General features: G+C 44.5%; 1 protein-coding gene across 3 annotated transcripts in view; it reads left to right on the top strand.

Annotated features, from left to right (window-relative positions):
* Positions 1–16,690, top strand: part of MPPE1 (metallophosphoesterase 1) — a 299,670-nt gene that overhangs the window by 202,983 nt on the left and 79,997 nt on the right. For all 3 annotated transcript variants that reach the window (XM_075314563.1, XM_075314564.1, XM_075314562.1), the window contains exon 4: positions 6,749–6,857. In XM_075314563.1, the coding sequence (XP_075170678.1) occupies positions 6,749–6,857 (109 nt within the window). The remainder of the gene's footprint in view (positions 1–6,748; positions 6,858–16,690) is intronic.

Genomic DNA, 16,690 nt, shown 5'->3' with positions numbered 1-16,690 from the left:
CTGGTATAGTCATCACGTTAATAGACTAACTTGTCAGTCAGACAGACACAGAAAGAAACATTTTGCACCAAGTACACCTTTGGAAAAAATAAATGCAAAAACTACTGGGGACAGGTTGAAGAATCTATTTCCAGCTCCAATATACGGTAAGTAGTAACATCCAACTTTTATTCCATCTTCATTGAAAAAAATATTTATAATAGACAAACATGACCTAATTGTTACCAACCCATTAAGGGTTCTTAATCATGGAAATTAATTGCCATATGTCTCTCAAATATTTTATATTTAAATTTATGTTTTCAACGAAGATGGAATTAAACTTGGATGTTACTACTTGTATTGGAGCTGGAAATGGATCTTTCAACCTGTCCCTGGTGGTTGTTTCATTTTAGATTTATCAGTACACTAAAAAAAAAAGATATTTATCATACATACAGTTAGGTCCAGAAATATTTGGACAGTGACACAAGTTTTGTTATTTTAGCTGTTTACAAAAACATGTTCAGAAATACAATTCTATATATAATATGGGCTGAAAGTGCACACTCCCAGCTGCAATATGAGAGTTTTCACATCCAAATCGGAGAAAGGGTTTAGGAATCATAGCTCTGTAATGCATAGCCTCCTCTTTTTCAAGGGACCAAAAGTAATTGGACAAGGGACTCTAAGGGCTGCAATTAACTCTGAAGGCATCTCCCTCGTTAACCTGTAATCAATGAAGTAGTTAAAAGGTCTGGGGTTGATTACAGGTGTGTGGTTTTGCATTTGGAAGCTGTTGCTGTGACCAGACAACATGCGGTCTAAGGAACTCTCAATTGAGGTAAAGCAGAACATCCTGAGGCTGAAAAAAAAGAAAATATCCATCAGCGAGATAGCAGACATGCTTGGAGTAGCAAAATCAACAGTCGGGTACATTCTGAGAAAAAAGGAATTGACTGGTGAGCTTGGGAACTCAAAAAGGCCTGGGCGTCCACGGATGACAACAGTGGTGGATGATCGCTGCATACTTTCTTTGGTGAAGAAGAACCCGTTCACAACATCAACTGAAGTCCAGAACACTCTCAGTGAAGTAGGTGTATCTGTCTCTAAGTCAACAGTAAAGAGAAGACTCCATGAAAGTAAATACAAAGGGTTCACATCTAGATGCAAACCATTCATCAATTCCAAAAATAGACAGGCCAGAGTTAAATTTGCTGAAAAACACCTCATGAAGCCAGCTCAGTTCTGGAAAAGTATTCTATGGACAGATGAGACAAAGATCAACCTGTACCAGAATGATGGGAAGAAAAAAGTTTGGAGAAGAAAGGGAAATGCACATGATCCAAGGCACACCACATCCTCTGTAAAACATGGTGGAGGCAACGTGATGGTATGGGCATGCATGGCTTTCAATGGCACTGGGTCACTTGTGTTTATTGATGACATAACAGCAGACAAGAGTAGCCGGATGAATTCTGAAGTGTACCGGGATATACTTTCAGCCCAGATTCAGCCAAATGCCGCAAAGTTGATCAGACGGCGCTTCATAGTACAGATGGACAATGACCCCAAGCATACAGCCAAAGCTACCCAGGAGTTCATGAGTGCAAAAAAGTGGAACATTCTGCAATGGCCAAGTCAATCACCAGATCTTAACCCAATTGAGCATGCATTTCACTTGCTCAAATCCAGACTTAAGACGGAAAGACCCACAAACAAGCAAGACCTGAAGGCTGCGGCTGTAAAGGCCTGGCAAAGCATTAAGAAGGAGGAAACCCAGCGTTTGGTGATGTCCATGGGTTCCAGACTTAAGGCAGTGATTGCCTCCAAAGGATTCGCAACAAAATATTGAAAATAAAAATATTTTGTTTGGGTTTGGTTTATTTGTCCAATTACTTTTGACCTCCTAAAATGTGGAGTGTTTATAAAGAAATGTGTACAATTCCTACAATTTCTATCAGATATTTTTGTTCAAACCTTCAAATTAAACGTTACAATCTGCACTTGAATTCTGTTGTAGAGGTTTCATTTCAAATCCAATGTGGTGGCATGCAGAGCCCAACTCGCGAAAATTGTGTCACTGTCCAAATATTTCTGGACCTAACTGTACATACACATACTGTATGTTTTCAAACATGTACTTGGTGCTTAATGTTTCTTTCTGTGTCTGCCTGACTGATAAGCTAGTCTATTAGCGTGATGACTATATCAATCTATGGGGTACCATTTCTCTTTGTGGAGCATGTCAAGACCGCTTAAGGAGACTTATGTGCCATTCAGTGTTCCTCTGACAATTTAAATATACTAATATCCTCTGAAAATACTGTTTGCATATTTAATTTACCAGAGGAGCATTGCATGGCTGATAAGTCCCCTTATGCTGGCTTTCTCTCCATCAGCAAGTAGAAAAGTTACTCCTTAGACAAGATTTCTCAAACTCTGTTGGGTATATGGGCCACACATGCACAAACATTGAATTTGCGGGGGAGGGGGGGGGAAAGGGGGGCGCATTCATTTTTTGCAGGACAAAATGACATTTTTAGTGATGACTTTTTTATTCTATACACCTTTGCAACCCATTTTGTTTGACCATTTTCTTCTTATGGTTTTGAATTTCTTTTTAAATGGCATTCATTGTATGGTTTATGGTACGGAAGTTGCAGTAGTAAATGCACTTTGTCTTTGTGTGTAAAATATTTTTAATGGTAAAAAGTCATGCTTTATTTTGAATTTTGTATTTACATTATATGCCCTTCTTGTAAGTAATATTGTCTTACAATTAGCAACATATAGTAATTTTGGCCAACGTCTTGTAGTAATGTCCCCCTTCCTGTTCCCCTTTTTGTAGTAATGTGCCCATATTTGTTACTAACCTGTAGTCATGAGGCCCATCCTTTACTATTTTGGTCCTTCCTTGTCCCCATCCTTTAGTATTGTGGCCCATCCTGTAGTAATGTGCAAATCTTTGTCCCCATCCTGTAGTAATGAGCCCAAGCTTGTCCCCATCCTGTAGTAATGTGTCCATCCTTGTTCCTATCCTGTAGTATGCCCCTATTGTGCTGTTTTTCACCTACACCTAAAAAGAAAAAAAAAGATTCTCACCTGTCCTCCACTATATCCTCTTTTCTGCTTCTTGCGACTTGCAGGCAAGCAGACCCCTTGACTGTTACAGCCCGGTGTAGCGTGCCGCATCTGTCAGCGTTTATTTCAGATGAATGTATTGGTGACGCAGCACAGAGAAGTTCTCTACACAGCTATACCAATGACATCTGCTTGCCAATCAGAGGTTAGAAGCAGCAGATGTCGGTGTATGACTCCACTGCTGGCTTCTGATTGGCCAGCAGCTGCCATTGGTATAGCTGTGCAGAGAGCTTCTCTGCGCTGCATCACCAATACATTCATCTTAAATAAAGCGCTGACGGCGGAGGCCCTTACAGCGGCTGTGATCGTCAAGGGGTCTGCGTGCCTCCGGGCCTCAAGAAGCGGCCTCAAGGGCCGCATGCAGCAAGCAGGCCGCTTGTTTGAGACCCCCTGCCTTAGACCTACCATCAGAGTCCTCTTATCTAGTCAAATCATATCTCCTTCTTCACATTGATGATGGCAAAAACACCCTGGAAAACATGTCTGCAAAAGGAGTGTCTGGTTTGGCGTTTTGTCCTAAATCATGTGGGACGGATTGCTACACCCAAGAGGTGGCACTAGAGATCCTGTCTTCTTCCTCTCTCAATAGACTTTTTGCATATACCAATCAGGGGCGGATTAAGGGTAACCAGGGCCCCGGGCTGTTCAGGATCTGTAGGCCCCCCCATCCCTACACTCGGGTCATGTGACTGGTCCCTCATCATACACCTTAAACAGATAATTTCTGAAAAATAGTTGCCAAAACTATACTTAAAATTAAAAACATCCACTAATCTAATAAATATACCCTTCAGTTTATAAAAAAAAAACAAAAAACAATAAGGCACAGTATTGAACAGTCCAGCTGTAAACAAGACTACTGCCCCCCCCCCCAAAAAAAAAAAATAAAATAAATAAAAGCAAAGCTGAGCAAAAACATCCTTTGTGAACATAGTTTAACAAATACTGACGTAAAAACTCACAAAATACTGAACGCAGGGTAGGTTTTTTTCTGCAGCAAAATCTGAGCAAAAGCTACAGCTTGTTATTAGCATGTATTTCCATTAAACCAATGGAAAAAAAACTGCAAAACCGCCCTATGTGAACATAGCTTAACAAATACGGTAACAAAAACTCTAATACTGAACAGGTGCATGAGGCCTTGGGGCATGTGCACACGCTGAGTATTTGGTGAGTTCATTAGCTCATTATTTGTAAGGCCGTGTGTGTACATTCAGCATTTAGTGACTTTTCTACCTCCGTATTTGTAAAAAATACTGAGGTAAAAAAACTCACAAAATACTCAATGTGTGCACACGATAGTAGTGAAAATATATATGGGGTATGGGATTGGTGTGGGCAGATGACCCCGGCCTGCACTCTGTGTGTGCCCGTCCATTATATCCACACATACATACACCATGATACATGCAGAATATCCTGATGGAGGGGCACACACAGTATGTGGAGTCAGACATTGGAAATATCCAAGATGGAGGGAGGGCCAGTGGGGCACAGTGTGCTGGGGAGTTTCAATCCTCCATTCCCAATCTATACATACACAGTGGATGTATTGGGAATGGAGACTTGAAACTACATAGATCAGATGCCCCAGAACACTTTGATAGAAGACCCCCTTGTCACCCCCTTCACATATAGTGTGCCGCCATTGTCTGCTGCTAGTGAACAGGTCGGCAGGCACCTCCACAGAACAGGTCACCGGTCCATCTCCATTCTTCAGGCTGCATGGCCTGAAACAACACCATCTACCATCACCATTATAGAGGACGCTCCTCTTCAGCAGATAGGTGGGCAGGACTCCCACAGCCGCGCCGCACACTGTATGTTGCTCGTACGTCCTGCCCAAGGCTGCCACCAGAAATTTCAGGGCCCCATATAGCCAACATTTTCAGGGCCCCTTCAGACTCCGCCTCCACCACAGCGCCGCCTCTAAACCCTCGAAACTTTGGCAATAGAGAAAAGTTGTTTCCAGCATCACGTTCAAGAAATTAGATTAAAAAACTAATTGTATTCCATTAGGTTAAAACCAACACTAGGTTGGATGGACGTCCACGAAGTATAAAACAAAGTCTTACGCGTTTCACACCTAAAAGAGGTTCATAGACATATTCTGCTAGATTTGCACAAGTTATGGAATAACATTGGTTTTTATTCTTATTTCTTGAATGTGACGCTGGAAACAACTTTTTTCTGTTGCTTGACTTTGCCTCTGAACATGAAGCTGCCCTCCCTGCACCGTCCCCCAGAGAGGACCCAGGTGATGCATTTACAGGGTGAGCCTAGATCCTCCTTTGCATACTTCGAACCTTCCACAGTCCCTCCATCACTGGAAAATCTCCAATTCAATCAAACATTAACCTCTAGTCATCATTCTGACAGCCCGAAAAAAGCTGCCTACAGCGTTTTTCAGAACATCAAAATGACAAGTGATAAGCCCAAGATAGAATCGACAAGCCCAAGACAGAATCGTCAGCCATATGTGGATATACCATCACATTTACAATCACGATATTTTGCACAGACACCCAATTTGACTCGGGGAATATCATAACTACGTTTTGAGGGGAAAATTTAACCCCATGCTTTAGTTAGTTGCAAAAAAAACTGCTTACATTAAAGTCAACGGAGCTGTGATTGGTTGCTATAGGCAACGAAAGACATTCTTAGCATAAGAAGCTTATGTGTGAGGTAATATGATTTCTGTAGAGAGACAGACAGAGAGAGAGAGAGACAGAGAAAGAGACAGCCAGACAGACATGGAGAGAAAGACAGCCAGCCAGGGAGAGAAAGAGACAGCCAGCCAGAGACAGCCAGGGAGAGAAAGATACAGCCAGCCAGGGAGAGAAAGAGACAGCCAGCCAGAGAGAAATAGAGACAGCCAGACAGACATGGAGAGAAAAACAGCCAGCCAGGGAGAGAGACAGCCAGCCAGGGAGAGAAAGAGACAGCCAGAGAGAGACAGCCAGCCAGGGAGAGACAAAGACAGCCAGAGAGAGACAGAGACAGCCAGACTACCTGCACATATACACACACAGCTCTACAAACACATCTCCTTACACGCTGTACATGACCACATCTTGCAGCTCAGCTGATCGGTGCAGGCAGGGTGAAGACACTGGGAGCGCATGGAGGCTGCAGCAGCTACAGGACCTGCCAGCTCACCGGTCATGTGATCAGGCTAGGTCCTTCATCTTCTCACATTTCCTCCCCTGCTCTGCCCCATCACATTGATCAGAGCAGAAAGAGAGGACAGCTCTCTATGAGCGACTCGTGCCCCCCCTCATTACCCTGATGGCGGCCCCCGTCCTGCCGACTTGCTGCAGGGCGGGCGGATGACTCAGCATCTTTTAAATGTTTCATGCGGATTATAATGGGGGCAATTTACTTTTCTGAGCATGAGCCTCGGGCCCCGGGCTGTAGCCCAGATTGCCGTCATTATAATCCGCCTATGATACCAATGTATATATAAAAAGCACTTGTTTTCCTGGTATTGTACATGATTTTTGTAATGAGCTGTAGATAATTAGAATAGAGAATGTGAATGTGAATGTGAACATCTCATCTGTTACATTTCCTTTACTGTTGGATAAAGTTTCTATATTATAACAATGTTTTCTTTGGTCAGGGAATGGCAAATGGAGCGGGCATATCAGAGTGCTATTTGGTTACTACAGCCAGACATTGTTTTTATCCTTGGGGATCTGTTTGATGAGGGTAAATGGAGCAACTCTAAGGTAAGATATGTCTTCTAAAAAGTGAAAGTAAGTTTCAGAGGTTTTTTTTTTTCTTTTTCAACCCAAAAAGGTTTTAATAACAGCCTGTCACAGTACCTCACATCCATTTTGCTGGCATCTGAGCCAAAGTGGAGGTCTGTACCTGTTACCAATTCAGTAAGGATGCTTTCACACATCCGGTTTTAGCAGTGCGGCTAAATCCGGCTCTAAAAGCTATGCAACGGATGCGGCAAAAAACCCGCATCCTTTGCATAAGTTTTTACATGTGGCCCGTTCGGTTTTTGCCGGTTGCAGCACGCTACTGAGCATGCGCAGTGCAAAAACACATGCGGCGGCCGGATGCGGTTTTTGCCGCATGCGGCGTCCATAGCATGCATTGGAAAAAGCGCCGCATCGGCAGGATGCGGCGCGATGCGTTTTTTTTTTGCCGGACAAAAAAACGTGCCAGGCAACGTTCTATCTGGCCGCTGCATGGGCTAAATATGCCGCATCCGGCAAAATCCGGACCGAACGCAATTCCATGCGGCACAATCCGGCACTAATGAAAGTCTATGCGGAAAAAACGCAACCGGCGGCAAAAAAAAAACGGTTGCGTTTTTTCTGCAAAGAGCCGGATTGTGCCGCACAGCAAAAAACGGATGTGTGGAAGCAGCCTTATGGGCCAATTTATCTGGTCTGTCAAGAGTCACTCTCATCTCATCAGTCATAAAACCTTTGAAAAATCTGTCTTCAGATATTTCTTGGTCCAGACTTGATCTATCAACGTCTGTGTCTTGTTCTGTGGTGCTCTGTTTCAGCCCTCCATACCTTGGCCATGTCTCTGAGAACTGAACACCTTACACTTCTGAGCCTTTCAGGGAGGTTGCAGTTCTGAAATATGAGGAAAATGGCTTTCTGGCTGCTGCTTCATGTTTGGTTCTTCTTCTTGAGTGTGTGAGAGAGTGTGGGTTTTTTTTTTTGTGACCCTGGTGACTATTTGCAACAAAACTTGATGTTTCTGTGATCATGCCACAATATCTTAATAACATGAAGAGTGTTGCATCCCTCTTTAAGACTTGCACCAATTTTTTACTTTTTAGAATCATTTTTGCCTGTAAAAACAAGCTGCCTAATAATTCACACTAATAAAGGGTGTTCATATCCTCAAACCGCACCCTCCTCATCACACAAACATACATCGCCTGATCATCTCCCCCAATAAGCATTCACGTTTGTACAGCTTGGATTTGAGAACATCTGCATAACAATGCTAAGGTCAAAAAAATTGTGCACAAAACATACGTCGAGGATTTTGTCGGAATCCCCGATAAACTTTATTCCAATGGGAACCCCAACATAGCTTGAAAGAATCTGACGGAGTCACTGTGGACACATTTTTATGCATGGATGAAAAAACTACCGTAACTGCTATTTCGGAGGCCAAAGAATGACTCTATAGGCTTCATTCAAGTGAAATGGCTCATTTGGGGCTTCCTGATAGAATACAGTTTTTGTGGGATTCCCATTAAAACTCAAACGTATTGCTCGGCAGAGAGCACATTATTAATGTGTACTTAAGGTTGTGGCTGCCCACAAGAAAATAAAGAAAACATGAAATATAACTACAGTAAAATGAAATCGACAGGATGTAATTTAATGAATTAAAGAAAAATAAGATAGAAGACTATCATGTAAGAGTAAAGCTGGGCACTTTTATGTGTCCTTAAGTCTCTTACCTGCCATATATTTATTATATAAACAGAAATATCCAAGTTATCATTCAGGCAAAGTTCACTTCTCTGGGTTGTTCTCAGCCCGAGAGGAGAAACAGTCTGTCGGGTGATTGCCGGTGTGTTTAGAAAGGAAAATAATCAGAAAACAAGCATTCCTAGGAACTCTATCATAGATATATGCCTGTCTAAATCTGTCCTAAGAGGCAGTAGTGTTACTTACACATGTAGTCCTTTGTTCTTCATAATAGCAGAATTCCATTTTCTTCCAATTGTTTGCTTTATTTTTGAATAATAAAATATTGATCTATTAAAAATGAAGGCATTTTCTTGAGATTTTAGGAGATATACCAACACTAAGTAGCATGCATTTGTGAAGAGTAAAGGAAATTATAAATGTTATTTTAAATAGTTAAACAATATAAATCTAAAAATTGAGACCCGAATTTGAATTCAACCCCTCTGAGTCAACACCTTTTATAGGATCACCTTAGCTGCAGTTACTGCTGCAAGTCTTTTGGGGTATGTCTTTGGCTTTGCACAACCTAGAACAAGGGTGGGGAACCTGCGGCCTGAGGGCCGTATGCGGCCCGCTATGACTTTTCATGCAGCCCCTGGGCACATTCCCGGGGACCGCAGTAGTCGGGCGGCAGTCGAGGTTGTCGGCTGCTCGCCCTTTAACGCACAATGTGTGGCCTGTGCCAGTGTGCTGAGGACATACTTTGTTGGCGGGGTAAGCATGAGAAGTGCTGTGCTCCCGTCTCACAGAAGAAGAGAAGCGGCTGGTTTACTGGCCTCCCAGCTGTACGTGCTGTGTAACGCCTGCCTCCCTGCTGTTCATACCTCCCTGCTGTGAGCCTCCTGCCTCCCCGCTGTTCATACCTCTTTGTGGTGATCCTCCTGTCTCCTTGCTGTGAGCCTCCTGCTGTGCATGTCTCCCTGCTGTAAGCCTCCTGCCTGCCTGATGTACATGCCTCCCGCTGCTGTGAGCCTTCTGCCTCCCTGCTGTGCATGTGCTGTGAGCCTCCTGCCTCCCTGCTGTACCTGCCTCCTGCTGTACCTGCCTCCCGCTGCTGTGAGCCTCCTGCCTCCCTGCTGTGCATGTGCTGTGAGCCTCCTGCCTCACTGCTGTACCTGCCTCACTGCTGTGTCTGCCTCCCACTGCTGTTAGGGCTGTGGAGTCGGAGTCGTGGAGTCAGTCGGAGCTCATTTTGGTGGAGTCGGTATAAAATGCACCGACTCCGACTCCTAAAATATATAATAAATTGGGGACAGTAGTGCAATGCAGAATGTGCTGAATATTTTTTCATAGGAATTTGGGAAAGTTATGAAATGTCCTATAAATGGCTGTTCTATTCCTGATCTAAGGCTACATTCACACATTGCGTTTTAGCTGCGTTTTTTGAGGATACATTTGTCAGCTGCAAAAGCAGATCAGCTTTTTAAAAAAACGCATCACCTGAAAGGTTTTTGAGCTCATAAATAATGCTTTCAATAGCAAAAGCAGATTAGAAAACACCACAAACTGACTGCTCATTCTTTGTGAGGATCTTCACAAAACGCGGTGTGTGAATGTCCTATCTTGAAACCCATTGCCTTTGCTGGGATGTCCAGAGTCACTGCATTTCACTGAATTATTTTGCCATCAATTTTCGATATGTTTGTAACAAGAAAGAAATTGTTAGCAAGACACTGGCAGTAAAAGATACTAAAGCTCATTACACCAGCCAGTTTCTCCAGGCCTTAGTGGAAAAAGTTCTGCAAGATTACAAACTCAAAAAAGAACAGGTTCTTGCTATTGTAAAGGACAATGCTTCAAACATACTGTAAGTACAATTAAACTGATGAATGAGAGTAATGAACAACAGCTAGAAGAAAATTTAGGATTCATTATGTTTGAGATGGAAGGCCACAGTGCTGTTCATGTAACTGAGGAACAAACAGATATTACAACAGAAGAACAGCAAAATGATACTTTAGGATTAGAGGATCTTGTTGAAGCTGCTTCAAAACACTCTCATATTCATCACATGCGCTGTGTTGTGCACATGCTGCAGCTGGCAATAAGAGATTGTCTGCTAGAGGGACCCCGGTTTCACACATCCGGCTTTTCGCCGGTTTGGCGCATGCGGCGCACTCCAGTACAGTGTATACAGTACAGTGGCAGCGCGACAAACGCCGGTCACATGTTGTCATGTGACCGGAGCATGTGACCCAGAAGTTGCGGCGCTGCCACTGTACTGTATTGTACTGTACTGGCATGCGCCGCATTCGCCAAACCGGCGAAAAGCCGGATGTGTGAAACTGGGCGGACATGCTGGAAATCTAATTGGAAAAGTGAGGAAGTTGGTTATTGCCGCCAGAACCCCCGAAAATTGATTCCATCTTGAAGAGATGTGCTGGGAAAGGGGCAATTGTTGATCAAGCCACTCGGTGAGGCAGCACTTATTTAATGACTGAGCGATTGCTTGAACTAAAATCGTTTCTTATAGATATGGTGAACCCTCAAGTAACATTAAATGAAGGTCAGTAGGGGACGTGGCCTGGACGCAGAGCGGGAAAGTCGCATGGTGGCTCGGCTCCAGTGGAAATCTCCGGTTTAACGATTCCTGTGACCCTCCCGGACCTGCACTTAGCACCCAGTGACACTTGGGGGATCCCTGCCGACATGAGACTCTGACTGGGAGCGTTAACGGACCGGGAGAAGGAGGAAGAGCGCCGACACCGCTCACCCTGAGAAGGCCTGCATCTCTGGTGAGCACACACGGCGGAGGGGAAGTCCCGGAGCGTGGTCATGGTGAGCAGTGCGTTTACAAAAATCAGTGCTCTGGAGGAGAACGAGTGGGGTGCCCTGGGAGCAGCAGCGAGGAGCAGCAACCTGAGACCCTCAGAGAACGGGAACACCGACACCACTCACCCTGAGTAGACCTGGTCTCCTGGTGAACGCACGCAGCGGAGGGGAAGTCCTGGAGCGGGGGTGCGGTGAGTGGAGCTATTGAGGCAGCTGGTGCAGAGGTCTGGAGGAGGGAAACGAGCAGGTGCTCTAAAAGCAGCGGTGAGGGGCGGTAGTCTGAGGCCCTGAGTGGAGTGGAGAAGAGCTGCGGTGCAGCTATCTGACGTCCTGACCTGGGGGCTTAAGTATGATCCTGTGGCAGTGCAGGGAGAGGGGTGGTTCAGTTCCTTCTTCCATGATATAAGTAAAGAAGGGAGAAGGAAGAAAATTTGGGGCAGTGCTGCAGAATTGTCTTTTCAGAGTCCGCCTTTTCTCTATATATAAAAATCCCTCACTTTCTGCATTGTACTCTGCTGCCATCTTGTGGACATTGGAATAATAGCTGCTGTAAAGAGATTTCCACGGGAGGGAGCCATGAAAGAGATGTACACCCCTGTATGATGTCTGAGTAGAGGGGGGGCTCGCCTTACCACCCAGATAGAGGACATAAGTGGACAGCTATAATTTTAACAGTCTTACATCAATAAACAATATTGAAAGGAGATATAATACACTGCTCAGACTAGGTGACGATCTGGCTGGGCTGAGGAGGAGAAGAGGTCCAAGCTGGTCATACAGATTAAGAAGGGGGCAGTCGTTTGTGACCCCTCTGGACAAGTTTCTTACTAAGAGAGACTGTGTTGTGAGTGACCCCATGCCACCAAAGTCACAACGACAACCCATAAAGGCAATCAAGCGAAAAATAAAACTACGTGGTCGGGTCCAGTGGATGTGGATCTGGACTCTACGCCTTCACTGTCTGCTCTGGTGTCTCAGCGGGAAGACGGAGGAGGGTCACGCGACTCCCCATCAGAAACTGAGTCGGGAGATATGGAACACCATTTTGACCCCAGAAGATTAAAAAAGTATCTGGATCTCCTTCCTACCAAGGAAGACTTCAAATCCCTGATCTCAGAAGTAAAAGAAACCTGTAAGTCAGAGATTAAGTCAATCCGCCAAGATGTTGGGTTACTAGCAGATAGAGTGGACTCAGTAGAAAGGAATCACGATACCACTAGATAGTACATCATCAAATTACAAAAGAACGTGACTTCTTATGCTCAGGCTCTGAATGAAACTAACAAACATCTGGAGGACCTGGACAACAGAGGGCGCCGTAATAGTATCCGAGTGAGAGGCGTCCCTGAGGCTACGGGTAATGAGGACGTCCATGCCATACTTGAAACCATATTCAACACTGTACTGGAGCGCCCTACAACTCAAAGGATAAAATTGGACAGAGCACATAGAGCATTACGCCCCAGGGGGCCTCAAAATCAATCTCGTGACATTATTTGCTGTGTCCATGACTTCCAACTAAAAGAGTCTATTATGGCTAAAGCCCGTACTTAGGAGAGAATTGAATATCAAGGGACTCGGATCCAATTATTCCCTGATCTATCTTGGATCACCTTACAGAAAAGGAAACATCTGCAGCCACTACTTGCATCCTTAAAAGATAAGGGCATCCGATACCGCTGGGGGTTCCCGTTTGCTCTCATAGCCTCAAAAGATGGTCGTACGGCTGTGCTACGATCTACTCGGGACCTCCCAGCCTTCTGCACTGACCTGGGAATCCCTCCACCCTCCCTGGTAGACTGGGAATTAGATGCCATCCAATCCACCCCGTCCGGTCTGGCAACAAGTGGACTCTAAAGGGGGATCTCCCTCATCACGGCCTAAGGCATGACCGGCACCGACCTGAGATGACAATTTTTATTTTTTCTTTCTTCAGGGAACTGGAGCCTTGAGTTTGAAACTCTGATTTCAAGCTGCAGTCCCCCCTTGGGGGGTGGTTTCATGCCCTCCCCGATTTATTATAGGGCCTTTGGTTGGTCCTTTCTTTCATAAGTAGCTGTTCACTTTTTTCCTTTTCTTTTTTCGTTTAATATTTCTTTATTGTTTTCAAGAAAAATTATTATATAACAAAGCATGAATATAGATAATTTTGTAGTGCCCGGTTTTACAGAATATGGAAAAGTTGCAGTTTGGTCTGGGCATTTAAATCTTATACAGCATATACTACAGTGAACTTTATCGTAGGTCTTACAATAAAAATTCTTCATAACATCCTTAATGACATCTTATCCCAAGTATATATCAATCGTTTATCTTTTGTTCTATTTAATATGTAGATGCCAATATCATTCTGTATAATCTTGCCATATATTTCAACAAGTAAACCTATGTACACTAATTAGATAAGCAAGAGAAGGAAAAGAGGGGAAAGAAAGAAAAGCAAGGGATGAAAGGAGAAGAAGAGGGAGAAAGAGAAGAGAAAGAAGGAAAACACGAGAAAGAGAGAAGGGGAGATTCTGTAGGGTTCTGTGACGTTGCACCACACCACCCTCCCATCAGGAGGGCCACTTCGCCCCGCCAAACATCAGTGTGGCAGCGTGCCCGTGTGTAACCAGGATTGGAATTGTTGTGTTTCTCTGAATTGAAGCCACGGATACCAGGTGGAAAAGCATAGTGAGTCTCTCCCTTCATCAAATGCTCTTATCTCTTCCAAACGTCTCAGGGCATCCATAGCCCCCACCCAGTCTGCTCTTCTCAATGTATAGGTGGACCTCCAATGTTTCGGTATGATCTGTCTCATTGAGATCATGAAGTATGAGAGCAGACCTCTCTTCGCCTTAGAAATTGCCCCGCCGTACATTGAGAAGAGTGCCACTTCCGGCGAGGGTGTCACTCCCACTTGATGTAAATGATTATAGAGAGCAAAGACGTCTTCCCATAATCCCTGGATCCCTGGACAAGACCACCAAACATGTAGCATTGTGCCCACAGAGGACTGACACCTCCAGCAAGTGTCTGAGACCTCTGGAAATATTCTGTGGAGCCTGGCTGGTGTCCTGTACCACCGTGTGAGGATTTTATAGTTGAGTTCCTGCATTCTACATGAGATGGTGGATTTGTGTGTTAGGTTAAATGACTTATACCACTGTTCTTTGGAAAAAGTCTCAGTTCTGACTGCCATTGCCCTACATACTCGGGCAGGTTCCCCCCCGTCCCTCCAGACACTGTTATGTTGTAGATTATCGAGACTGTGTGGGGAGGTGTTTCTCGAAGGAAACATAGTCTGTCAAATGGAGTTAAGTCCTTATGCATCTCAGATCTCGGAGATAGAGAGTCTACAAAGCTACGTAATTGTAAGTATTGAAACCAATGACTTGGCTCTCTTGGCCGGTCATCTAGCAAGGACATCAGTGGTCTGCAACCCTGTTGAGTAATGACATCTTTAACACGTGGGATCCCTCCCGTTGGCATTGAAATCAAGCTGGGACGGATTTCATGAAGCCAGCATTGGAATGCAGGGTTGCCCACCAGTGGTGTCATAGGGCCCGGTTCCCCTGTCAGCCTATATCGCCTATTGGCCCTCCTCCATGCAGTAGCCAGAGACAAGAGAATTGGGGAAATTCCCAGGGTCTCCAAGTTGATTCTAGATGATAACCAGAAGATTCCCTGCGTCATGGTTGCGTGTAGATCACATTCAATCTCTACCCACAATTTTCTGTCCCTGTTATGGAGGAGATCCAGTATGCAATTGCCCACCGACGCCGCATGGTACGCTTTAAAATCAGGTAGCCCCACCTCTCCGCCCCAGCGAGACCTGTTCAACATGGAGTATTTCAGTCTGGGTCTGGTACCTCGCCATACAAAATTGCTGATCATCTTTTTTAACTTGAGGAAGAAGCTTTCTCCTAGATTCAATGGGATTGTTTGGAACATATATAGTATTTTGGGTAGGACATCCATTTTAATTGTATTGACTCTGCCAAAACACGAGATGGGGAGGTTATGCCAAGCCGTGAGGTCTTTTTGTATGTTTTTTAAAAGGTCTGGAAAATTATGTTCATATAGGTCTTGGTGTTTAGAAGGTATCCTGATCCCCAAATATTTTATGCAATTGCTGTTCCATTTAAAGGGAAAAACGGGTTTGAGGGCATCCTCTTCCACCGACAGTAGCGATACGTTTAGGATCTCTGTTTTTTGTAGGTTTACTTTAAAGTTGGAGAGTCCACCAAAAGTCTCAAACTCCTGTAGTATGGCGGGTAAGCTAATCCTTGGTTGTGTCACATATATCAGGAGGTCATCTGCAAACAGTGCCAGTTTATGAGACGTTGGTCCTATCTGTAACCCCTTTATTGAGGGTTTTTTCCTAAGCGCGTTTGCCAGGGATTCCATTACCAAAATGTATAGGTATGGTGATAGAGGGCATCCCTGTCTGGTGCCATTTCCAATATTGATTGGGGTTGACAGGCGTCCGTTCACGCCCACTTGTGCCGTTGGTTCACGGTATAGGGCCTTTACCCATTGTAGTAAGCGCGAACGGACGCCAATTGCCTGCAGCGTGGCTTCTAAAAAGCCCCAATGGACTCTGTCAAATGCTTTTTCGGCATCAACTGTCAAGAGGCACATTGGAATCTGGCGTTGTCGGGCTTGGGCTACCAAAGACAGGGTTCTGATTGTATTATCACGCGCCTCCCTCCCTGGAACAAATCCTACCTGGTCTTTGTGTATCAGCTTGGGAATGTAGGGCCCTAATCTCAAAGCTATCATTTTAGAGTATAGTTTAATATCCACGTTTATTAATGAGATAGGTCTGTAATTGGCGCAAGTTAGTGGATCCCTGCCAGGTTTTGGGATTACTCTTATTCGGGCTTGAAGTGTCTGTTTAGGGAACTGGCATGTTTTTGTTATGGAGTTAAAGGCTTTCAACATTATAGAGCTACAGGCTTCTCCACATATTTTGTAGAACCGGGGGGTAAAACCCGTCGGGGCCAGGACTTTTGCCAACTTTAAGGGCTTTAATAGCATCGCCTAGTTCAGTGTCTGAGAAATCCTCTTCTAGGCTCTCAGCCTCTGTATCCTCAAGAGGGTCTGGTGCATATTTATTGAGGTATTCTAAGATGTTATGGTGTCTCATGTCAGATAATGGGGCATGTGGAGTTGGGATGTTGTAAAGTTTTGCATAGGAGGGTCTAAATTCTTCTAGTATGTCAGGGGTAGAGTGGATCTGAGTTCCTGTCTGTGAGTTTAGCGAGAGTATTGGAGTTTGTGCATATCTGGGATGTAGGGTTCTGGCCAGTAATCGTCCACTTTTATCTCCAAACTCAAAGATATTCCTG

The sequence above is a fragment of the Anomaloglossus baeobatrachus genome, chromosome 6 (assembly GCF_048569485.1).
Source record: "Anomaloglossus baeobatrachus isolate aAnoBae1 chromosome 6, aAnoBae1.hap1, whole genome shotgun sequence".
Classification (NCBI taxonomy): Eukaryota; Metazoa; Chordata; class Amphibia; order Anura; family Aromobatidae; genus Anomaloglossus; species Anomaloglossus baeobatrachus.
This window is presented reverse-complemented; position numbering and strand designations above follow the sequence as displayed.